Source organism: Bos indicus, chromosome 23 (genome assembly GCF_029378745.1).
Source record: "Bos indicus isolate NIAB-ARS_2022 breed Sahiwal x Tharparkar chromosome 23, NIAB-ARS_B.indTharparkar_mat_pri_1.0, whole genome shotgun sequence".
Lineage (NCBI taxonomy): Eukaryota > Metazoa > Chordata > Mammalia > Artiodactyla > Bovidae > Bos > Bos indicus.
Genome location: NC_091782.1, coordinates 13,686,849 through 13,713,540, shown reverse-complemented (window position 1 = coordinate 13,713,540; position 26,692 = coordinate 13,686,849). Strand labels below are relative to the sequence as shown.

Below are 26,692 nucleotides of genomic sequence, written 5' to 3'. Positions count from 1 at the left end.
GTAGTAGAATCTGCTCAGTTCAGAAGTTAGGTGATCATGTAACTAGAGGCAAAGGTTAAGGATAAACTGTAACCACAAGTAGGCTAAAGACTAAAGAAACAAAGACTCGAGGATTCCAATGGGTTTAAAGTGAGGGGTGCAAGTTGCTGCTTTGTGTATTCAGTTTGTTAAAGATGTGTTGTTTGTGGCTTAGAAATGAAATATTGTAGCATCCTGACAAGAAATGATGGAAAGAAGATTAAGAATAGGAGTTTGTAGTACCTCCCCAAAACAGGCTGGGAATACAATGAAATCTCCAAGGGAAAAATTTTCTAGGTCACAGTATTATGGTGTCTCTTTGTAAGAAGTGCTATTTTTCTTGGTAAATTAAAACCCCAAACTTCCAGAGTTTGCACAAAAAAAGAAACTCTTCTGTAGGCACAGGTAGCTGGACCAAATATGGGCAAAAGATTCTTCCCTTGTTTCTTTATGCAGAGCTTACTTAGGTCAAGAACGTTTAAAAGAGACTTTTCTAAAGACTAGGGGCTTAAAGCAGGAAGTGACATAGAGGCAGGTAATCTGCATTTGGAATGCAGATTCTCGCCATGGACCATAACACCTATACTGTGGGGCCCTAAAGGGACGACTAGTCCTGGCCTGTGCTCTTGAGGTCCATCTTTGGGCCTGGATGCACCACTTTAACACCTGTAGTTAGGAATGCACTCCCAGACACCCAACAGTCTCTAAGTCCAAAAGAAATTCTGCTTCCAAGGATCTACTCTTTGCATTTCTGTTTAATGATACTGTACTCTGCCACACCCTGCACTAGATACTTTAACTACTTATCTCATTTAAATATCATATAAGATTTGTTTATTGATCCATTTTATAGAGAAGGAAACTGTGATTCAAAAGGTTTAAAGCTTTTTTTCCCATAGCGACACAGCTAATTAAGTGATGGAGCTGGGCGACAAACCTGGTTCTGTTAGACACTAAAGCTAGTACTTTAAAACTCTAGTGCTTCTCAGTTTTAGAGTGCTATCCATGGGGGGTTTAGGTTTAATTTTATCAAAGAAGAATCTCTTTTCACCCACAATATTATAGCTCCTAGAAACTTCTGCACTGAAACATCCTGTTTGGAACTGTTGAGGCCCCAGGCGTTGTGAGCAGGACTAGAAGACAGCTAACAGAGGGAAGAGAGGAGACCGTTGGAAACAGACTGTTGCACCAGAGTTCGTGTGGACGGCATTCATCTCCATCAGAAAGGGCCAATCTGTTGCATATCTGCCTTCCTCGTCCCTGTTTAAGTTTTAATTATCTTCCAACTGTCTGAGCTGCTGTTGAGGACCTCAGAGAGAACAAAGGATAGCTGTCGTATTTTTCAGCAGCTCTCCTTTCTGCACACTGATGAAGTCACTAGCTGCCACTGCCCTTATCATCAGGTTAGATCAGAGTCTGAGTATGCATTGGAGAGATGATGTTGAAAGAAGAAAATTAAGCTTAAGTTTTACCTTTTACTCAAAATCTTTTGTGACAAAGAAAATGTAGGATCTACTTCTTCTTGTTAGGTGTCATGACCCAGAAGCAAGTTTTGTTTTTAAAAAAAAAAAAAAAGGTAGAGAGGACTCTATCTCTCCCATCCCCAGCCCTTGGGTTTTCAATAGCTTGGATAGTGGTTACTGCTGCCTGCAGGATGTTCCATTGTGAGCCTCACTAAGAAAATCTGCTTGTGATCGAGGATGGTACCTTGATGGTGCTTCCTCCTTCTCCCTCTGGACATTGCTCCTGGATCAGGGCACGCTTTCCCCTGAGCTGGACAGGGCCCCTGAGTTCTTAATGGAGAGCTCCAGGATGCCCTACCAGTCACTGAAGTTGGGGGATTAGTTAAGCCTGTTTTCTATTTCTAGTCGAGATCTTCGGTGAAGGACAGAGTCCTTGGCTAAACGATTCTTTGCTGGAGAAAAGGAGCATGGCTTCTTTGCTGTGACTTTGTTACCATTTTTTAATGTGTATTTGAGTAAGGACTTTATGCCACTTTTGTAAATTAGGCTATAATTTTATGGAGACTTAGAGAGTATTGTAGAACTAGAATAATTAAACTTGTTAGGAGCATTACATATAACAGGCTAATCAAGAAGTGTGATGTACAGTGGTGAATTGCTAATTTGACCTCAGGATTATGCAGCAGAGATAACATTATCTTCATTTATACAGAACTTTTTTTATCTGGAGGCATCTCTCAATGCTTTTGCAATCATATATATTATCTTATTAGTTATCACAAACACTATCATTAAGGCTGTAAAATATATTCCAGTACAGTTTTTTATTTTCAGTTTCCTATAATCAGGGGATGAGAGAGGGGAAAGTTCTTTAATTTCTCCCATTCCTGATATTTACACCAGGGTAAAATTTGGGAAATGACTGTTACCTAAACTTGGAGGCTGATTCCATATAATGTTTTAAAAAGAAAGAGAGGGAGGGAACATTAGTGCATCCCCTTAGGTCAGCCTGAACTGTTAACCTTAAGAACTGCCACTGGGGGAAGGCCCTATTAGTCCCTCCCTTGCTCCTCTATCTCCTCAGTATTTGGAAAGCTATCTCTCCTTTGAAAGATTTGACCTAGAGAACAGGAAAATGATCTGATCAAATTCCACCAAACCACATTCCCTCCAAGGTTGCAAATAGCAGCACTCACTGTCACGACCATGTGCGGTTGAAAATGCTATGCTTGTTGAGTTCCTGTGGGTTTAAGGAAATGGATAAAATTAGATTCAGGCCAAGGTGCCAGGCTTAACACACCCCTTCCATTCCAGAAAGCCCAGAGAGATTGTTGCTGCCAGCAGTAAAGAACAACACAATCTGTTCTACTCAGACCATTTAGGACTTATTTTAAGTGAACCCCATCCACCTACCCAAACCCAGTAAAGTCAACACCTTCTGTCTGCCCTGAAGGCTGGAGAGAACAGATCATAGCCAACCTCCTGCTTACCCAGAGGGCGATGGTGAGCACAGCAGTTGCCCTGACTCTCCACACAGGAAGAATGGTGTCTCCCTGCAGCGGGGATGGGAACACAGAGCAGCCAGTCCAGGAGAGGGCATTACTATTGGTTATGAAGATGAGCGATCAGCTCATGTCAAGGAGCAGATGGCTAAATGAGGTGCACAGGGATTGCGGTGAGATTCAGGCTTGAAGAAACAGGAGAGAAAATAGCTCATGATACAGAACCCCCAAATATAGCCTCTATAATGTGAATTTTTTTAAAATTGCCATTTACATTATACAGTTAACTTGGAGGGATGAGAAATGTAAGGAAATTACCAAATTAGTGAATAGCGATTAACTCAGAAGTAAAATTACATCATCTAAATGGAAGGTTGTTTTACACAGCGGAGGGAAGATATTACTAAAACCTTGCCCAGTCTGTCATCTGCTAATTGAAATCTGTTCGTTTAATACGCTTAATACGCTGCATCCTTCAGAGCACATAGTTCATAATTTGGGAGAGCGTTATCAGTTCATCTGTTATTTTTTGCCTTGCTCTTCTTTAGAATTCCAGGATGTGTGTAGCACAATACGTTCCCCGTGGAATTGAGTGACACTCAGAAGAGTCCGTTTGTCTGTTCGTTAACCTGTGAACTGTCAGGTCCCTTTGGAGAATGAAAGGGGCAAGTTGCTCCAATATTAATGCTTGTTTGTCAAAGGTGAAGCCTCCAGGGAGATCCAGAGGGTGAATAGGCTGAGATGCTCAAGACCTGCCCCATGAAACTCTGCACTGTGTGCAGATGCCAGCTCCCTGCGGCCAGGAGGGAGGCTGCAGAGCAGGCTGGCTCACCTCCGCACATCACTTCCTCTGGCCCGGAGACGGCATCCTAGCAGTCAAGTTGGGGACTGGCGTAAAAATATAGGGTTCACATCCTAATGAGAATTTAGGAGCAACATTAAAATACAAGAAACTGTGAGTGGTTTTCAGTAGTGTCTATGGATTTTTTTTTTTTTTACTCTAAATGAGAAAGCAGTATTGATTTCATGCATTTCATCCAATGGGTGAAACCTTTCATTGAGTTGGAAAGTATTTGATTTTGTGTGTGTTCGTGCACCTGTGCACAGGCACGTTCCTAACCACGAGGTAAGGATAGAAGCTGTTATTCTCCAGTGTCAGTGTCTCATGGATGTATAATTGTGCTGACATTTGGGAGTTGAGCTGAACAGCCCCTGGTTTGATTTTCTAGGTAAACCATGTCTAAGTTCTACTTCATTCTCTGGAAAGTGGTACCTCCCTAATTCTGCTGTAATTTTTCTAGACTCAGTTGGAGCTAACCCCAAGGAGCAGGTACAGGGTCTGAAGCCTGTTCAGAGTCTCTCTCAGTCCGTGCTCTGGTAGACTGTATGTTTACGTAGTATATCTTTTTCTCTTATCCTTGGATTTGTTATGATGGAAGCTCATTTTCTTCAACAGATTTTCTCCTCTTTTTACCCCCAGGTATATTCGAATAGTTGGGACTCACAACACAGTGAATAAGATTTTTCACATTGTGGCTTTTGAATGTATGTTTACAAACAAAACCTTCACTCTGGAGAAGGGGCTGATAGGTAAGTGTTACAATTACATTTTTATGTATCACATAGCTATGTTATCTTCAAATATTTTGTTATTCCATTAACTCATCTTAATTCACCTGTTAATCAGCTTTGACTAAGAGCTCTGGTTAACTTAAATGCCTTCTGGCTGAGTGACATAGAAAGGGCTTATATTTTTAGAAGTAGTCAAAATAATAATTCTAGTAAACTTAAAAGAGTGTAAATATTATACTAGTAGTTCAGAATTGGAAATGTTCTAGTGATTCATTCAGATTTGCTCCGTGGGGAATGGTTGTGATAGTCGGGCACAGCCTCCTGTACCAAGAGGCTTTTCTATATTTAATGGTGGGTAAGATCAGGGAGGAAGTCAGTATAATATTGATCCAGTGCTCCTACTTTCCAAGGCTGTGCAGGTATTTTGGCCTTTGATTTGATATGAACAGTGTGCTCAGCTATGAGAATATCTCCTTTTCATAGACACAGCAGTCCCTATTTGCCCTTCTTTGTCAAGTTCACCTCAAGAAAATGACTGCATGTAATTAAAATAAGACCAAAGTAACTAAAGTACCGTAATGAAGATTATCTTGTGACCAGTTCAGCCTGGCTAATCTTTGGAAAGGACATTTTAAATTTCATTTAGTTGTTTGGTTGTTTTCTGTTGTGCTTTGTTTTTGCTTTTGTTTTAGGTCATGTTTAGTCTGGCTGTCTCAGCCCTTAACATTATGATACCGTGAGTGGCTTTTTCTGTGTAGGCTGATTATTCTTCTTTAATCCATGCCTACAGGTTTTTGCTCATTTCCTACCAAGATCATGTTTTGTAACTAACTAGATCCTTGAATCTGCACCTTTACTGCAGCTTTCTTGGAAAAGGAGCTCTCTTATGTTCAAGTGAAGGGATAAGATACCCATGCCTTGGTATACCTAAAGTAGTTCTTGACCTTTACAAAGGGACTCATTTCTCATCTCCTACCCAAGTCCTGTTCATGCTGGGACACAGAACATATTGACAATGTCCTAAAAACATGGTGAAAACTAGAATGAGAAAGATGAGGGTAGCTTAGAAATGTTTACTAATTCTATGAATGGTCAAAAGTCTAAATTTTCATAACACTTTTTGTTTACTAAACATAATCCTTTAGGGAAATTTGAGACAGTAATACTAATAAAGTAGCAAGAGTAGAAATTATTCCAGTGTATAGAAAAGTTTTAGAGCTCAACTAAAACAGTTTGGTTTTGACTTTGCAATGGGTGTAGTTTTTAGTATTAAATATAAATGTTGATAAGCCTTGTGACTTTTTTTTTGGAATTTTTAAAAATTTTAATTGGAGGCTAATTACTTTACAATATTGTGGTTTTTGCCATACATTCACATGAATCAGCCATGGGTATACATGTGTTCCCCATCCTGCCTCTTTGTGACTTTGAAACCATTTGAAAGTTAACAGTGGGCATTACCTGATATTATCAAGGCTTTTAATTCTGTGAGGGGGCATAGAATTGTGATGATGGAGTGTTTTGGAAAGGCTATTCCTTTTTACTTGCTGCCCATGTTGTTTTCTAGACCAGACCTGACTGTGCATGTGATTGTATAGTTAAGAGCATCCTTACTGAGAAGGATCTTATTAGGAACCAAACCACCTTTGCAACCATAGGAGGTGTAGAGCATCTGGCTACTCACTTCAGCCTGGTAGACTGCATTTTGAGCATGTTGTATATAAGGCCCCTTTCCCTTCTTAGTGGATGAAGAACAGGTTTGTAGGCACTGTAATTATCGAAGAAACAAATCTATCTGGCATGAAAGGCCACTGCAGGAATGAAACTCAGAATCATTTGTAGTGAGGGATGCTGCTGTTGGTCTCTCTGTTTTGTCCAAACTGAGTTAGTCAACATTATCAGAAGCCATAATAGTCTCAGACATGTCAAGGGATAAAAGAAGACTGTAGAGAGGCTACAAGTATTTCTGGTGTCTGGTCAGACACTTTTTTCAAGCCCTCTTCTAAGATGCTCACATTGACTGCCAAGAGCACTGCAGTCACTTGCCTGTCGTCCCTCCTCCAAATAGGAGCAGCGGTGCAGGCCGGCAGGTTGGTGTGTGTGCTTGTCGGCAGATGGCCTGCAGTGGGGTCCCCGCTGGCTCTGCTTTTACTGTCTTCATGGCTCTAAGTTGCCCCCGTGCTGGGCAGACAGGGAGCTGGTTTAAGTCATGAGAGCATGTAGGGTGATTTCATTATCCTTTTTCTGGCATGGCAGCTGTGCCAAATTTACAGGGGCATTTGAAACAGCAATGGCCAGCTTTCCATGTTGGTGATCAGGTGCGTTTTAGCTGCACACAGGTCTCAGCCACAGCCATTCTACAGGGACCTCCAAGAAAGAAGTGGTCCTTTAGTGAGGCCACAGTGTATGTAAGAATCACCTGGAATTATTTTTAAATTGTAGTTGCCTACTGCTCCTTCTATCCTATGAGATATGCTGTTCTCCCTTGAGAACCACTGATCCAATGCCAGGTTTTCATAGGGGAAAATATAAAACTACAATAATGTCATCATGAATAACTAGTGGTATCTAGGAGAAGGCAATGGCACCCCACTCTGGTACTCTTACCTGGAAAATCCCATGGACAAAGGAGCCTGGTGGGCTGCAGTCCATGGGGTTGCTAAGAGTGGGACACGACTGAGCGACTTCACTTTACTTTTCACTTTCATGCATTGGAGAAGGAAATGGCAACCCACTTCAGTGTTCTTGCCTGGAGAATCCCAGGGACAGGGGAGCCTGGTGGGCTGTCATCTATGGGGTCGCACAGAGTCAGACATGACTGAAGTGACTTAGCAGTAGCAGCTGTACCCTTACATTTCAAGATTCAGAATTTCTATCATATTTCCTGGCCTTTGTTTCATAGCTCAGGCTACTCTCATTAGAGTGGTATTCTCCTGCTGCTGAGTGTGCTCAGTCGTGTCTGACTGTTTGTGACACCATGGACTGTAGCCCACCAGGCTCCTCTGTCCATGGACTTTTCCAGTAAAGAATACTGGAGTGGGTTGCCACTTCCTTCTCAAGGGGATTTTCCTGACCCAGGGATAGAACCCATGTCTCTTGTGTCTCCTGCACTGGCAGTCAGATTTCTTTACCAACTAGCACTACCTGGGAAGTCCAATATTCTCCTAAATTACTTTAAAAAATACTTGTGTCAGAGACATTGCTTTGTCAACAAAGGTCCGTCTAGTCAAGGCTATAGTTTTTCCAGTAGTCATGTATGGATGTGAGAGTTGGACCATAACAAAAGCTGAGTGCAGAAGAATTGATGCTTTTGAACTGTGGTGTTGGAGAAGACTCTTGAGAGTCCCTTGGACTGCAAGGAGATCCAACCAGTCCATTTAGGAGATCAGTCCTGGGCGTTCATTGGAAGGACTGATGTTGAAGCTGAAACTCCAACACTTTGGCCACCTTATGCAAAGAGCTGACTCATTTGAAAAGACCCTGATGCTGGGAAAGATTGAGGGCAGGAGGAGAAGGGGACGACAGAGGATGAGATGTTTGGATGGCATCACTGACTCAATGGACATGGGTTTAGGTGGACTCCAGGAGTTGGGATGGACAGGGAGGCCTGGTATATTGCGGTTCATGGGGTCGCAAAGAGTCGGATATGACTAAGCGACTGAACTGAACTGTGTCTTTTAAAATTAGATTTAATGTTATTATTTAAAATGTATAATGATGTTAGGAGAAACATGAATAAAAATAACCATACCAGCTTTGTAAGATTTTAGTCTTCCTTTTCCACCAAAGGGTTTTTTTCACATTTTTGTTGATAGCATGTCACTCTTCATACTGCTTCATTTGCACAGACTCTTGGGGAGGCTTTGGAACCCTGTGGGTTCATGCATCCATGGGAATGGGCCCACCTTAAGTGCACCGACCAGACCTGGGCATCAGACTCACAGCTCTTCTCCCACCTTATCTGCTGCTGCCACCACAGCCCTTTCTTATTTGGTGGCTGCTTCTGGGTAGTGCTGGGATGTATTCTTGCCTGGGAGAGTCTTGCCTCTTTGTTAGGAGGCATTTGTAGGAAACTTAACCTCTTACTGCTGGTGCATAGAGGAAAGTTAGAATAGATATGACTGCTATAAATAGATATGAGTGCTATTTAAACATTAAACCTCCCAAAGAATGTATTTGCTTGCCTTGGCACTCCACTTTGTGATATGTCTGTGGCATATGCCAAATCCCTCTAGTTTTTCATAATACTTGCCAAAACTTCCTTTTCATTTAATCTTGTATTTAAATTCACTTCTTTGAATACCGTCTTAGTTGTTCAAGTAGAGGGAATGATACACACCACTAAGGTTAAAGAATTACTGACGCATAGACAACCTGGTCTTATCTGTATGCTGCCTACTTCCTCCCCAGAAGATTATTTTGAAGCCAATTCCAGACACTCTATCATCTTATCCATAAATACTTCAGTATACATCTCTAAAAGTAAAGCCTTCCTTTTTGTGGCCATAATCACAATATCATTATAACACCCCGAAATTGAATCATTATTACTTCTGAGTATTAAATACCCAGTCAGTGTTCAGATGATCATAATTGAATCAAAGTCTGGAGTGAGATTATGTGTTTTTATAGGTTGTTTAAATCAGAATTCAATTAAGGTCCATACTGTCAACAGGTAGCTCTTTTGACTCATAAATCTCTTAAAATCTGTAGCTTTCCTTACACATGTCTATCCCTGTCTTTTTCTTTTAGTTTTCCTCTCTAATTATAATGTGTTTGTTGAAGAAACTAACTTTTTGTCCTGCAGAGTTTTAAACAGCCTGGATTTTGATGATTAGATCCCCATAGTAATAGATCCTCTGTTGTATTTCTTGTGTTTAATAGTTTGATAGAGGCTAAATCTGATTCAGGATTTTTTTTGTTTTGTTTTCTGTTTGTTTGTTTATAAAATGCTCTATAGATGGTGGTATATGTCTATCAAGAAGCAGAGAGAAATCTTTGGTTGCCTCTCTCTCTTGGATAGTCACATCCACTCATGGTTATTAATATTTCCTAGATTCATTCTTTCATAATTTGGATGTATAAAATGATTCTATTCTAATCCTATCATTCCTCCTCTAGAAAAACTTTCCTGAACACTCATTTGATAACCCTAAAATGCAGTTTGCCCAGGAAAAGTAGGATAAATGTCATATTCTTTCTTCTTTTTTACCACTTTTCAAATTAAAAAGGTAGTTACCTAGCATCCTCCAAAGGTAACCAGTAAGATTTGTTTCTGGGGGTTTTGAGGGGGAGGAGGGAGGAAGGAGAATATCATTTTGAATTTATGAGATTAAACAAATTGGACATCTTTTAATCCCTTGGGTTATTTTTTATTGATATTCAGATTGTCCGTATCTTTAACTTCCTCATATTGGCTGTTGAGTCTTTCTAACATGATCTCAGTAGTCCGCAGTAGTTCCTTGATTTCTGTCATGACACAATGTACCAGCTTCATCTTGTACATTTATTGTCTCTGATCTGGAATCAGCCATTTCTGCAGGAAGCCCTGGTTCTGTGAAATGGGAAATGACATTTGGAAACCTCAGCCTAATCGATTCCTATTGGCTTGGTCACTATTCCTAGGCTTTCTCAGTAAACAGAAGTAGGAGATGAATACACATATGTTTATTTATTTATCATATATTCAACAGGTAAATAGTATCAAGAGTGCATGCTGATATTTCTAATTAAAATTCTATACACAAAGCAAGCTCTGGGAGTTGGTGATAAGCAGGGAAGCCTGGCATGCTGCAGTCCATGGGTCACAAAGAGTCAGACACAACTGAGCAACTGAACTGAACTTAACTGACACAAAGTTTTGTTTAACCTTTTGATCTTTCATCTCCTTTTTTCCATACTGAAAATCTTGGCCACTAGTATAAAGCACAATATAATTTATTTGCTTTGTCTTCAGTACATACAAAATAATTGCAGAATTACATTATAATACTACCTTAAACCACATGATTTCTGAAAATAGTTCAAGATTTTTGCAGTAACCTTTTGGGCCCTTAAGGTATATCCCATGAGAGATGTACAGTAAAATTATTGTGTTTTAAAGACACTTAGGATAATTCGTTGGATGGTCATATAGCTATTTCAGTGTACATATAGATTCATTTGTTCCGTTTTGCTTTCAGTATTCAGTGATTGCCTTGAAATTTTTTTGTTTTATAATTGTGTGAAATACATACATAGTTCTAAAATCAAATATACAAAGCTGTTGTGTGTATTTAGAGAAATTCAGTTTCTATTTCTGTCCCCTCTACTCCTGTAGGTAATCTCCTTTTCCCCTTTTTCTGGGGTTATCCTTTTTGGGGAAAAAAAAGGAAAATAAGTAAATATATATGTAACTTGTATTTTGTATCCTCCCCCGCATTCTTAAATAATTGATAGCATACTATATTCTATATATACTTTATTTTTTTACCTTGCCTTTTTTGTACTTAATGCTTTTCTAGAGCTAGCTGTATAGAAAGATACTATTTATTTCTTTTTAATAGCAGCATGGTCAAAGGGTAAATGCATGTATTTCTTTGTTAGATATTGCCAAATTCACCTCCATAGGGTGTATAACATTTTAAAATTCTCATTGGCGATATATGATAATGTCTTTCCCTCACAGCCTGCCAGTGGAGCATATTGTCAGACTTCTGGACTTTTGCCAGTTCGATAGGTGAGAAATGGTATCCCAGTACAGTTTTAACTACATTTCTCTTGCAAGAGAAATTGAGCATCTTTTTATATTTTTAGGGCCATTTGCGTATTTTTCTTTTTAAATAGCTCTTCTCTTCTTATAAGTCTTACAGATGAATGGAGAATATGCTTTTTAGTAAAACTTGAGAGAATAGTAAGTACTTAACACTGATACTAGAGTGTGGTGTTTAGCAGTGCATGAGTCTGGTTTCCCTTCTTAAGGTCTCCTGGTTCTCCTGGAAAGCATAAGCTCTCTAAGTCCCTTTCCTTCGCGCTACCTGTGCTTAAGAGATGGCAATCAGAACATAGAGCTGTAGGCTCAAAATTCAAGTCTTTTTTTTTTTTTTTTAACCCTTTCAGGGAGTAAGAAAAAGCTTCCGTTACCAACTTTAGGCCATTAAGTGGTATCTTTGTGTCTACCAGCATGGGTTCAAAAGACTGGTGGCTTTTTTATTCGACTTCTTGTTAGTAATTGAGGTGGGGCAACCAAACCAGGCAGCACAAGCGCAGGGTGTCTGTGTTGCTGGAGCTCTGGGAACGCTCACCGCTGCTGCCACCAGGAACTGTGCGGTCTGAACAGGAGCGCTGGAGCCCGTGTCCATCAGCCTCTGTGCTACCTACAGTACTACCAGGAGCATCCTCCCATCTTCCATTCTCACCAGCTTCTTCTACTGGTAGAGCTTCAGCAGAAACAAAGCTACAGGGAGAAACCCACACCAGGCTGGCAAGTTTGGGGAATGTAGTTTATGGAACTTCAGCCTCTGAGATACAGTGTAAAGCAAGGGAGTGAATGGAGCTGAAAGCAGATAGAGATATGATGAGTGCAAAGGCAGAAAGTGTGAAAGGGGCTTCAGTCATCAGGAAACTTCCCATCTGACTCACAGTAGCTGGATAAGCCCACTGGCAGGGCATAGAGACGTGGAGCAGAGAATGCCAGACAAAGACACAAGCAGAGTGTGGAGAAAGGTTCAGGGTTTAGGAGGCGTGTGAAGGAACCCAACGTATTTTCTTGCCTAGTAAGATAAGGTTTTATGAAGAATAGTATTTTGAGCTGGGCCTGGAGGAATTTAGTAAATAAAGCAGAGCAATACATATGTGCTGATTTACACAGCAACAAAATGGCTGCTGCTTGTTCCCAGCTGGAGGCAGGAAATAGAAAGTAGGTGGTCTGTACTTGCTACTGTCATCTCAAAATACTCTGAAGCAGTGTGTTTAGAATTCTCTGAGGTCCTGGGAAAGTAAACAATTGGAAGTCTGCTGTAACTGGCTTTTGCATCCACTGAACTGGGGATCTGACTTCCGCCCTTAAAATGTGTCCTCTGGAGCAGAAACAGAGATTTGGGAGTGAGGGAGTTCACCAGGGGGTGGAGGTGTTAGAATGTGGCAAAGAAGCAAACTTGTTGGAATAGCAGAGGGGTCCTTAATTCAGAGAGTTTTCTAAAAATGGCGCTATATAGCGTCTGGATTAGTCTACACCAAGAGGCTTTGCTTTTCCCAGCCTGTTTCTCTAATCAGATACTAAGGCTGGTTCTAATTGTCAGTGAAGCTTAACTTCTTTATCTACTGTAAATTACTTGGCATTAAGCAGACATTTATTAAGAGGCTGCCAAGTGTATCTGAGGCACTGGGGAGGGAAAGATGCGCAGGTGCAGTTTCTGCCTTGGAGGAGCGTTTGAGCTAATGAAGGAGAAAGACACTTAGACGGTGACCACACAGTAAAATAAGTCATCTCTGGGAAGGATTCAGCAGATGCTATAGGAACACTGGAACAGGAGTACCTAACCTGAGTTTGGAGATGGTATCAAGACCTACCTATAGAGGTGATGAAGCTCCTTAAATCTTCTTAAGGAAGAAGACAGAGTCGGGGGAGAGTCACATAAAATGACCCCTGTGTACAAAGGCCTATTTATGTCTGACCCACTTCAAAGCCAGTGCCCTTTCCAGTGGACCACTGTGCATCTGGTAGTGGAATAAGAAGTAAGAGTTATTTGTAGTCTCTCACCCTTTCTGTGGAGAAGATAAGCATTATTTTCTCACAAAGTCTTAGAGTTTTAGAAGAATTCAAATAAAATAAACACCCCACAATAATGCATGAAGAATGTAATACAGTTTGTTTGCCTCCCACCCAGAGAGCCCGGGTTCTCAAACAAGAATGGGCTACCATTTTTTATCTGGGGGAAAGAGTCAGGGACGATTAGAAAATGACCCTCTCACAGTCACTTAGGATTCTCAATTTGGTATGTGGTCCTTCGTGTACAATTAAGTTTCATTGTCTTTTAATACCTGTTGTTTTGTTGGTTTTTTGTTTGTTTGAGAATAAAGATTGCCTGAAAAAGTCTTTATTGCTCTTACTTTATAGAATTTACATGTACCTTTTATAGGATTAAATTTTTTGGGTCCTACTTGTTATAGAAGGAATATAGTAGTGTGTGTGTGTGCGCAGGGAAATGTAAATATGCACAACTTGTGTTTAAATGGGACATCATGGAGCTTGTATCCAATATTATGCAGCAGTATCACTTTCTCACAAACCACAGTTCTGCCTCACTGGCATTTTGAATAGCCAGGTTGTAAATAGGCAGATCATTCTCTGTTACTGACTGTGAAAGCTGTTCAAGCAGCTAAGGGGATGTAAAATCTAATTTTGTTGGTCTAGTTGCTTCCCTGGTAGCTCAGATGGTAAAGCGTCTGCCTACAATGCTGGAGACCTGGGTTCAGATCCCCTGGAGAAGGAAATGGCAACCCACTCCAGTATTCATGACTGGAAAATCCCATGGACCAAGGAGCCTGGTGGGCAACAGTCCATGGGGTCGCAAAGAGTCGGACACGACTGAGCGACTTCACTACAGTTGCTACCTTAGTACCCTAGTCCTCCACCCCAGAACCAGCTAGGTAATTTTTTAACTTAACATTTTAAGTAGGTAATACAAATATGTATTCTTATTTCCCAGTTTTGTTAAAAACATAGCACATATTCATATATGTATTTTTTAAATTAGCAATGTTTTTGGAGATCTTTCCTTACCAATACAAAAAAACTTTCTCATGCTTTATATTTTTTACATTTGTGCAGCATTGGCTAGAGGTGCTATAATTTAATTTATTTAACCTGTCCCCTTTGATAGATATGTAGGTGTTTCCAGTCTTTTATTATCAAAAACAATTCTGTAATGACCCATTTTATAAATAGTGAGGTTTAATCAGAGATGGTTCCAATAAAGCCTAAAACAGACCAAAAAAATCCATCATTACTCCCAGGGCCAGCTATTTAATCTGCAGGGCACTATGCAGAATGAAAATATGGAGCCCGTTGCTCCAAGTGCAGGAAACAAGTGCATTTAAAAGTATTTTAACAAAAAAAAAATACTTTCCCTTTCTTTTGCAATCTTCTGACCTGGCATATTGTTTTTATTTGCTGATTAATGTTCTAAGAAAAATAACTTTTAAATTGTCAGGATGAATTTTATCTTTCATCTTTATATTGTGTAATGGTGGTTTTAAATGCAAATCTAAGGGCATTATCTGCTATGCCAAATGACCAAAGTTACACAATTCATGTTTGATAGCTCATACATGTGTATGTATTACTTCTTACCCAGTACAATGGAAATTCTGCATAAAACTATATTGTTTTTGTTTCACTTCTTAATTCACACACATTTTACCAAAACTTTCTATCTTTCACTTACTCAGTAAGCTTCCTTAATAAGGAAGAATGGAAACTAATACAATATTGTAAATCAACTATACTTCAATTAAAAAATAAAAGAAGAAAGTACTAAAGGGCGAAGAATATACGAGTTGCCCTATTTTTCAGCATGTCATAATCTTTAACATAAGCATCTGGCTAGTATAGGGAAATAACAAGAGTGAAAAAAGGATATGATAGAGTTCTTTGGTTGGTAGTGCTTATTAAAAAGTTGACTTTTTTCCTGCATTGAGGCAAGTTCTGATTGGAAGAGAAAGTGGCCTCTCTGGACCACTTTACTCAGGCACAGTAAATTTACTCAGGCCCAGATTACTCAGGCACAGTCATGGCACCTTGACCTTGGCTTTGCTTTGAGTCTCGCTCAACCTCCACATGTTGTGAGTCCACTGGAATTCCGTACTTCTGGGGCTTGATAAACCTATTCACAAATTGGGCAGTGGCAAACTGTGGACACATGTATGTTGCGTATCTCCTCTGTTCAAGGGCTTGCTCCATTGTCCCCTTAGACTTTATTTTAAAAGTTCAAAGATAAGATTATGAGGGGGCCATGGAACATTAAACTAAATTTAGGTCCCTTCTGAGTGCAGGGCCTGTCTGAAAGAAAACGTTGCATGCCCATGAAGCTGCCCCTCATTACTATTTCTATTTAACATTGCTCTGTACTTTTGGGGGTGGGGAGAGGGGATAGAGGAGTAGGAGAAGAACAAGAAATATGTATGATAGACATTGGAGGAAAGGGACCAAATATCATTATTTATGATGTGATGTGATAACATACCCAAGGGAATGAACTGAAAAATTACTAAAACATAAGAACTCTAAGGAATGTAGTCAGATATAATAGTATATACAAAAATCAAGTTTTCTCAAATATCCACAGTAACCAATTAGTTTAATGGAAAATTTTTACTCATGATAGCCATAAAAACAATAAACACAGTAACAATTCAGGAGCCGTACTTTTCCTTTATACCTAGTCCATCCTTAGCCATGTTAACAGGGATCGTCTGTCCCTGAACCACCTGATGCCATTAGAGATGGGGTAAGGGTCAAGAACAAAGATGAGAGGCAGAAGATGATGTGAGCTCGGAAATGGGATGGGTGTGAGCTGAGCACGTTGGGGAAATCTGCTGGAAGTTGTTAACTTTTTTTCCCACAAACAATATATACCTACCTAGGAATAAGTTCTCATGTAAAGAAACTATAAATCTTTAAGAAACACTGAATAATGGAAAGCTATATTCCAGGATGGGAAACTTTAATATAGTGAACACATTGGTTCTTCCCATCTTAATCTACTAATTTAAGGCAAGATTATTTAGAATCTGTTAGGCTTTAAAAAAAAACAACAGCTTTGATTATGCTCTTTAAAATTTTCCCAAGAGAATAAATAAATGGAATTCCCTTTCCCCCCCCCAAAATGAAGGGATAAAGATGAAATGAGAAGCCTACTACCACTAGATATTAAAATTTGTACTGTGTACTGAGGTAGTATGGTGTTAATGCAAGAATAAACTGGTAGATTAAGCAATCATCCAAACTCTGGATTTGATCTGCGTATACATATGAATGTAGTGCAAGATTAAAGGTGACATTTCACATCCATGGAGAATGGAAAGGTAATGTGCAGATGGTGCTGAGACAGTTGACAATTGAAAACACATGAGATTTTCTTCATACTGTATACGAAACTAGTTTCCTGTTAAGATTCAGATTTTACATTACTCCAAGAGAACTGTTGAGAACTAATAATAAGTATTTATCTGGTCTCAAGGTAAAGAACTACTTCTTCAGCATAAAAGCAAAGGCAGAAACTGTAAACAGAATTCAAAGGCGTTTGACAAACTAGAAAAAATAATTGCAACTTATATGACAATGAGTAATTGTCTTTAGTATATATGAAGAACTTCCCAACTAAGTAAGAAAAAATGTGAATCCCCAATAGGAAATGTGTAACAAACAGTAATTTATTTAAAAGAAAGAAAAACCTAATAGTCAATAAACCGGAGAAAGTTTGGCTTCATAATAATCAAGGAAATGGCAAACTGAATTATGATACCATTTTTGGATTTTTATTGGCAAATATTTCTAATTAAAATTTTTTTATTTACATGAATAGTACAACTAAAATAAAATATTTCTATGTTTTAACTTGCATTAAAGTTTTTACTAAATGGGTATCTTTATGTTTCTTGGCTATTTGGTGTTTTTTTTTTTAATTAATTAACGTCTTCATACTCTTTGTCACCATTTTTGTTGCTTTGTTGCTTATTATTAATTTGCAGATTATGTATATTCATGTTTGTCTTTTATATATATTTTGAAAATATCTTCTCCCAGACTGTTAGTTACTTTTAAACTTGTTTATGGTGTCTGTGTTGTACAAAAGCTTTTTAATTTTGATTTGGCCTTATCTGTCAGTCATTTCTTATCTATCATCTGGATTTTGTGACTTGCTTAGAATCTTCGTCCTCAGTCCAAATTATAAAAATATGCTCCCCTGTAGCTGTGGTTGGTCATCATTTTCTTATATTGTTGTATGTGGGTTTTTAGCATTTAGCTCTTTAATTAATGTAAATTTTTATTCTGTGTATGGTCTGAGGTAGGAGTTTACCTGTAACAATATGTAAACAGTTGTTTTGAATTGAAATCCTTTATTGATTATTTCATTCTTTTCATCATTGTTTAATTTATGTATTTTAATTGGAGGATAATTACTTCACAGTCTTGTGATGGTTTTTGCCATACGTCAACATGAATTTGCCACAGGTATACATGTGTCCCCCCATGCTGAACCCCCCTCTCACCTCCCTCCTCACCCTGTCCCTCTGGGTTGTCCCAGGGCACCTACTTCGGGTATCCTGCTTCATGCATTGAACTTGCACTGGTCATCTATTTGATATATGGTGGTGGGTGCTTAGTCACTCTGTGTCCAACTCTTTTGACCCCATGGACTGTAGCCCACCAGGGTCCTCTGTCCAGGGAGATTCTCCAGGCTAGAATACTGGAGTGGGTTGCCATGCCCTTCTCCAGGGGATCTTCCCAACCCAGGGATTGAACTCAGATCTCCTGCATTGCAGATGGATTCTTTACCCTCTGAGCCACCAGGGAAGCCCTTACATATGGTATTGTACATGTTTCTATGCTATTTTCTTAAATCACCCCACCCTTGCCTTCTCCCACTGAGTTCAAAAGTCTGTTCTTTACATCTGTTTCTCCTTTGCTACCCTGCATATAGGGTTGTTGTTACCGTCTTTTTAAATTACACGTATATGTGTTAATATACAGTATTTGTCTTTCTCTTTCTGAGTTACTTCACTCTGTATAATAGGCTCCAGGTTCATCCACCTCATTAGAACTGATTCAGATGCGTTCCTGTTTATAGCTGAGTAATATTTCATTTCATGTATGTACCACAACTTCCTTATCCATTCATCTGCTGGTGGACAACTAGGTTGCTTCCATGTCCTAGCTATTGTAAATAGTGCTTCAGTGAACATTGGGGTACATGTGTCTCTTTCAGTTCTGGTTTCCTCAGGGTGTATGGCCAGCAGTGGGATTGCTAGGTCGTATGGCAGTTCTGTTCCCAGTTTTTTAAGAAATCTCCACACTCTTCTCCACAGTGACTATACCAGTTTGCATTCCCACCAACCGTATAAGAGGGTTTCCTTGTCTCGACACCCTCTCCAATGTTTATTGTTTGTAGACTTTTTGATGATGGTCATTCTGACCAGTGTGAGATGATACCTCCTTGTGGTTTTGATTTACTTTTCTCTAAGAATGAATGATGTTGAGCATCTTTTCATGTGTTTGTTAGTCATCTGTATGTCTTCTTTGGAGAAATGTCTGTTTAGGTCTTCTGCACACTTTGGGAAAAATAGCATGTAGCATGGATCTGTAAATCTCTTCTAGATTGTGTGTCACATCATTTAAAATACTACTGTAAATTCACATTCATAGCTATTCTTTTTCTCAATTTTCTGGGCTATTTTTTCAAATTTTCTTTTCCAGTGAACTTGAAAATCAGCTTGTCAAGTTTCATTTTAAAATCCTGTTGGCAAGGATGTTTTAAAAGAGAATACTTAGTATGAGTGAGGTTATCACAAAATGGACAGTGTCATATACTGCTGAGATTTGTTGTATAAGTTTTCTAGAAGGCAATTTGATGATATGTATTAAGTGTCTTCGGAGAAGGCAATGGCACCCCACTCCAGTACTCTTGCCTGGAGATCCCATGGACGGAGGAGCCTGGTAGGCTGCAGTCCATGAGGTCACTAAGAGTCGGACACGACTGAGCGACTTCACTTTCACTTTTCACTTTCATGCATTGGAGAAGGAAATGGCAACCCACTCCAGTATTCTTGCCTGGAGAATCCCAGGGACAGAGGAGCCTGGTAGGAGGCCGTCTCGGGTCCCACAGAGTCGGACACGACTGAAGCGACTTAGCAGCAGTAGCAGCAGCATTAAGTGTCTTAAAAATATCCCTTGATCTACTACTTCCACCTTTAGTTTATCATAAGAAAAGCTTCAGGAAGAGCATTTTTTTTTTTACATTAATGTTCAGCATGGTGTTACTTATGATAAGCAAAAAATGGGAAAGACTACAAATGTCCAACAATAGGAGCATGATTAAATAAATTCTAGCACATTAACATATCAAAATTCCTGTATAAGCATTCATAAAAAAGGAAATAGCCATAATATAAGGTAAAATAGAAATAGGATACCATGTTTATGGCCAGATAGATGCTAGTATTTTAAAATTAAAGATAATATCTGTATTTTTATATGTGCATATATTAATTTGCTAGGGCTGCCTTTAAAAAAAATGCTGTATACTGCGTCACTTAAACAACAGAAATTTATTTTGTCACAGTTCTACAACTTGGAAGTCTGAGATCAAAGTGTCAGCAAGTTTGGTTTCTCCTCAGACCTCTCTCCTCAGCTTGCAGATGGCCGTCTTCTCACTGAGCCCCACAGGGCTTTTTCTCCATGCACTCTCGTCCCTGATGTCTCTTCGTCTTGTAGTGACACCTGTCTTATTGGATCAGAGCCCCATCCTTATGACTTCCTTTAATTTTAATTACCTCTTTAAAGGCCCTGCCTCCAAATACAGTCGAATTCTAAGGTACTGGGGGTTAACATTTCAAAATATGAATTTGGGAGGGATATACTTCAGTCTATAACAATGCATTAAAAAAAGAACATAAGGAAGACTATCAAAATGTTAATAGAGGTTTTCTGGATGGTGGGATTCCAGGTAATTTTCATGTTTTTAATCATATTTTTCTGTATTTACATGTTTTCATCAGTGAATGTGTGTTACTTTTGTAGTCAGAAGAAAATGTTTCTATTTCAAAGGAGACTATTTCCACACTGCATATGAAGAGACAAGGCGGAGTGGGTGGAGCCAGTACCTAAGCCTTCCACGCACCCCAGGACTCACTTGCTCCCACGTGTAGCCACTAACTTCAGCAAAGTCCTGTTCCTGGGGTAGGTAGGGAGTGTAGTGATTCACCTGATGCTTCTATTGAGTAAACCAACAGTCCTGGAGAATCTAGAGAAAAGATGCCAAACCAAAAAGTATATGTATATATATTATATAGTCCCACTTATAAACAATTCTACATCTCAAAAACTTGTGTATAATGACAGGAAGCAGATCCACAGTTCTCTGGGGCTGGGGAGGAATTACAGAGTGGCATGAGGAGACTTCTGGGATTGAGGGAAAGGTTTGTTCTCTTGACTGTGTTAACAGTTTCATGAGTGTGTACAGACATCTAACACATATTGTATATCTCAAATATTGCAGTTTATTGTGTGTCAATTATATCCCAAGAAAGATGTTTAAAAATGGAAAGAAAGATTTCAGTAGCCTTTTGGACATTATGGTATTACTTATTTGTTAAACTAGTGATGTGAAGGCTGTGGTTTTGTGAATCAAATGAAATCTTTGATGTTTGGAGGCTGTTGAAGCAAACTACTGTATAAAATGTTTTGAGAGGGGGCCTCTAAATCCAATGGCCTATTCCTGCCCCATAATTCAGTGTAACAGGGTATGGATGTGTCACTAATTTGAGTAAAATTAAGAGATTGTATGATGTCAGGTGCCTGGTAGGTGAACCAGTCTGGTGCACAGTGATCTTTTTGAATTTATTGGTTCATTAATATTGTGAAGATATGGATATGTTTCTTTTATAGCTGCATTCGATACTTATCTTTTTAAGGACAGGAATCGGTTCAGTGCTACAAGAGAGAAATGTGCTTAAAAATCACAACATTACCTGTGGTAAAATTATCATAAAAACTCCCTGGTACTCCAGCAGGGGATTGCTTCAATTCTGCCCTCATAATGACAGGAAATGGTTGTGGGTAAAGTTGTTTTCCATGAAGCTGTGATGAAATCAACTAAAATGGTAATAAAGTGGAGTGTAAAAGTGAGGGTCTCAAGTGAGATGTAAAAGTGCAGAAGGTGTTAGAATGTTCAAATTAGGATCTTCAGGAAATGATTCTGTGAAATATTAAATATGAATTGATTGAGTTCTCAGCTCTGAACTGTCAGCAGTCAGGCAGCTGGCTATGGGAGTGGCTATGGGAGTGGACTTGCCTGCGTACCGCACCCCACCCGCATCCTGGCTGGGTGGCTTCCATTTCACTAACGACCAGAGAAGCCGGATAACAGAGAAACGGTCTTTGGTGGTGAATGGTAATTTAACAAAGGGTTTGGAGCCCCATTTTCCTTCCTTCTTGCTCAAAACCAAGGAACTTGTCACCCCAGGAGCATTATCGTATTTTTTCCAATGATCCTTTGATGAATTAATGTTCAGTAGGTGCCTGTTACAGACAATTGGAAGCACACTTCCGTAAAACCTCAGCGAGCTGTGGAAGCTCACTAAAATGTATATCATCAGAGATATTTTTTATATTATAGACATAACTTTATACTGAGACTATATTCCAAATGTCCCATCTGTTCCCTTCTTGCCACCACTGCTGCCACCACTCTCATGCACACCACCCCCTCTCCTGCACTGCTGTCTGTCGCGCCTGCCTGCTTTGCAGCGTCCCTGCATCTTCTCTAGTCCTTTCCGTTGCTCTCCACACGCCTCTCGGAACACTCCTTTGCTCACAGTCACTCACGGCCTCTCCGTTGCTCTTAGGATCTCCACCACGGCCCTCAAGGCCCTGTATAATCCGGTGCCTGTGTGTGCCTGTCATCTATGCCAGTCCCCCCTAGCCTTTTGTATTCACCATTCTCTCTGGAATGTCTCTTACCTTGTCCTCATTCTTACTCCCATCACACCCCACCCGCTTTGTCTCCTTAACCTCCTATTGATCCTTTAAATTTGTTTAAATGTCAGTTCTTAAGAAAAGTTTTGCCTGACCCTATACCCCAGTTTGGGTTAAAGTTCTTTGTATAATGCTAATAAATCAGGGTTTTTTTCTTCAGAGTTCTTAGCTTCATTTGTAATTCTTCACTTGTTCACATGGTTCCATAATAGAAGGGTCTGTTTTGTTCGCTGCTATATTCCCAGCATGTGAGATCTCGATATTCAATAAATATTTACTGAATAGATAGATAGACAGTCCGATGGAAGGAAGAAATGATGTGTTGCCTTCTGAAGACCAAACCAATGCAGATTCTGGTTCTCACTCTGCTGCTGATTCACTGTGCAATAAAGAAGTCACAGTCTCTCTGAACTTCCAATTTCTCACCTATAAAATGAAAAACTAACCTAATGATACGTTCTTTTGTTTTTAAAAAGGTATCCTTTTTGTGTAGATAACCGTGTTATTATATAATTTAGGTCATAATACATCATCCTTAGTGATCCAAGCAAGGCCTTCTCTTTTATTTATGTTTCCTCACCTTTGTTGAATCCCACTCCTGCTCCCCTCTCCTTATGACCATGTCTAATATGTTTCATTATGTCCTTAATGTGTATGTATATTTGGAAAAATCTGTAATGTTGGGGGAGGGAGGAGTATATATGTGTTTTAATCATCAATAATGTTTCATGCCATAAGTCTTATTCTTTTTCATACTTTTCTCACCTAGTATTGTGAGTACTATGTATCCTATAGTATACTATAGTATTATGAGTACTATGTGTAAGTACTATGTATCACCTAGTATTATGAGTACTATGAGCTGTACATCATTGTTTCTTAATGTTACTTAGTATTTCATCATAATAACTATATATATTATTAGTGAATTTATAAAGTTCTTACTGTTTGCCAGACACTGTTCTAAGCTCTTTACATATCATCGTCTAGCCTTCATGGCAGTCTTGTAAAGTAGGTGCTGTTACTATCTCACCCGTTCCATTCATTGCCCTGGTGGTGGTGACCTAGGTCACCTTCAGCTTCTTGCTCTCAAAAACAGTGCTGCAGGGAGTTCCCTTGTGTCTGTCTCCTTTGAACCTTTTTTCTGAGGCCTGTATTCTGTGTATGATCCCTGAGTACTCAAGCACGCACATCTTCAGCTTTGATGCATCCTGCCATGCTGCCTTCCTGCAAGGCAGATGCCAGTTTACACTCCCACCACCAGGAGTGCACGTCACAGAGCCTTTTCCTCCCCAAGTCCACACCCACACTTAATACATGTGTTCTACTCTTTGCCTTTATGATGGCCACAAAGTAGTATCTTGCTGTTATTTTAATTTGCATTTCTGTAATTCCTAGTGATTTGGGGGGCCATTGCTGCTGCTACCACCCTGGTGCAAGGCACCACCCCCCTCCTCACCACTGTGCTAGTCTTTCTACTCATGGGTCTCCCCACATCCTCTCTTGTCTTCTATGCTCCAGCCAGAGTAATATTTTTAGAAATAATTTTATTTATTTATTTATGGCTGTTCTGGGTCTTCACTCCTGCAAGGGCTTCTCTCTCGCCAGTAGTGAACGGGGGCTCCTCTTCATTAAGCACACGGTCTTCTCTTATTTTGGAGCTCGGGGTCGAGGGCACGCAGCTTTCAGCAGTTTCAGTCCCCAGGTTCTAGGGCACAGGCTCAGTAGTTGCAGTCCCCAGGCTTAGCTACTCGGCAGCATGTGGGATCTTCCCAGACTAGGGATTGAATTTGTGTCTCCTGCATAGGCAGGCAGATTCTTTACCACTGAGCCACCAGGGAAGCCTCAGCCAGAGCTATTTACTGGACCACTCCTTTGCTCACAATCTCTCTTTAACCCACTGAAATGACAGATGTTCTGATGATGACCCATACTTGTATTTCTAGGATAATTGCTTCTTAGACATGATGTATTTTCTAAATAATTATTGGATTTGTTGGCTAATATTTATTTTAGGGGTTTTACACCTATTTTCGTAGATAAAATGAGCCTATAAATTTCTTATCTTGTCTCTCAGTCATTTTATAACCAAAGTTATATTAAAATGACTTGAGAAGCTTTCTCTCTTTTTCTGTTTTCTGGATCAATATGTAATAAGATATAAATTACCTATGCTTTGAACTAAGTGGTCCTCAAGGTTCTTTGCTAACTATAAATTCGATGACTTGATGAGCTGTTGTAGCTGTGAGTTTTTACCAGTGCTTCACTGGTTGTATGGATTAGTCAAGTCAATTCATGCCTATTCAAGACCTCAGTGATGTCAGAAGGGCTTAACCTACTATGGGCACAGAATGGTATGTTTTCCATCATGTGCCCACGGAAATGAGCTGAAACAGGAGTTCCATAGTCAGCCTGTATCTATTTTTATTCATTTGTTTTATGAAACTTTAGCCCTAAGTATTTGGGTGTATAAATTCTATCATGGATTTCAAGGAACTCTCCTGGCCTCCCTCCCACCCCAGCTGATTTTCTAGCCTTTCCTTTCCTTCCTCATAGAAACATCCTGCTTTATTCCACTTCTCCTTTCTTTCCAGCTGTACTCTTCTCCTTCCTGTCTGATTTTTATGACTCTAGAGGAGAATTGGATTCTTTGAGCCTAAAGACCAAGAGATTGCCAGAAAGGTTGGTTTTGGTAAGATGGGAATACTGGGTTGCAGAGAGAAAGGGGATTTGATCTCTGCAAATTCGGCCGGTGATGGAAAAGAAACTCCCATGCTAGTGTGTAGTTTCATGGCGGAGAGGTTCTGGGTAGACACAGGCTCCAGGTGTCAGCACCCAGCGGCTTCAGAGAGCTTGGATGATGCGGCTTCGTCAGTTTAAACTGCTTTGATAAGCTTTACGTCATGATTCTCTGAATCTTGTTCTCAGAGTTAGGATGAAATCAGAATACGTGACATGGCTGTGCAGACGTCTCCCATTCTTCTTAGTACATATTACTTGAAACTATAATAGTAATTGTCATATCATTTTATTTTTCTTTCTCATTTGGCTGAGGATGCAGCGCATGCAGAGACTGTCAGACAGCGACTACCTGGCATCCACAGTCTATATAATGGCAGTTAAGCTGAGACCCCGAGACTGACAAACAAGCTATTAAATCTAAAAGGCAGGGTTTCTTATGGTAGATCAGTTACAATAATTTTATATCTCAGTATTTTACATATGTGACATTTTGTATAGTAAACAATTAATTGCCTGCTTTTAACATTTGAAAGTTAATGTGAAGGGAGTTATAGAACAGACACTGTGAACATCACCTCCCAAAGTGAAGTGGTAAATGGCTATCGGCCTCTGGGAGGATACAACCTAATTATTCCTCACAGTGCACTCTGTACCTTTTTACCACCAGTTTGGGTTTCATTGTCTTTGATAAACAAGATAATTGATATAAATGAATGTGATCCTGTAAAATTGTTCCCCAATTGCAGGTTTTCATGCCGGAGGTATAATTTTCCTTATGGCACATTACTGTTAATCTTTAAATGGGTAGGTTGGTAATCTACCTTTCAGAAGCAGACATTAGATGAGTCTTTCCTTAACAGAGCTGATAAAAACATTGGGTGTATCAGGTCACAGGGAAAAATGACTAATGGTCACATTAATGAGCAAGGGCACATGGAATTTTGAGCGGGAGGTTTAGAGTTGGGAAAGTAAGGGAACTATCTTGGAGGTAAAAGGAGATGCGGTCCTCCTCAGGAAGAGGACAGAGGCAGTGAAACATGCGCTGGAAAGGAAGGTCTGAAAAGGAAGGTCCACGCTCGGTGTTCCTCTTCTTCCCCAGCCCCGGCTCTGATCATGTCAAATGCTGACTTGGCCACCCTGGCTGACCTACAGGCTGAAGATCTCAAAGAAGCCCCAATGTGCTTTTCCCTCTTACTTAGAGGAAAAGCACTGGGGCTTTGCTAAACCGCCATTTTGTTCCTTAAATGAATACTCTGCCTTCTCAATTCTCTGTTGGAAGTCTGTCTGTAGGAAATGTCAAGGGCCGATCAGGCAACAGAAGCATGCATGTATGCACTCAGCAGGGAAGTCTGGGGCAAGCTCATTGGCAGTCTGCTTTGAGGAACCCATTTCTCTTTCTGTATAAAGTACAGCAAGGAAGAGTGAATGAAGAAAGTTAGCAGACGCATAGGAGAGAGTATAAAACGGCATGGCCGTAACTAATTTTGGGGGAATGTACAACTTAGCACACAGAGTCTTGGTGGTTTAAAAAAAGTTATAATTAATAATTATTGATTTGTCTAGGGCACCGAATATTTAGTTTTAAAAATGAATTTAAACTCACAGCAAGGGAAACCATGGTGAAATGAGATTTCTCCCCAGATAGTTCTCTTTGGCAG

At 39.8% G+C, this 26,692-nt stretch overlaps 1 protein-coding gene across 5 annotated transcripts in view; it reads left to right on the top strand.

Annotated features, from left to right (window-relative positions):
• Positions 1 to 26,692, top strand: part of BTBD9 (BTB domain containing 9) — a 414,263-nt gene that overhangs the window by 259,232 nt on the left and 128,339 nt on the right. For all 5 annotated transcript variants that reach the window (XM_070777439.1, XM_019985625.2, XM_070777438.1 and 2 more), the window contains one exon: positions 4,464 to 4,573. In XM_070777439.1, the coding sequence (XP_070633540.1) occupies positions 4,464 to 4,573 (110 nt within the window). The remainder of the gene's footprint in view (positions 1 to 4,463; positions 4,574 to 26,692) is intronic.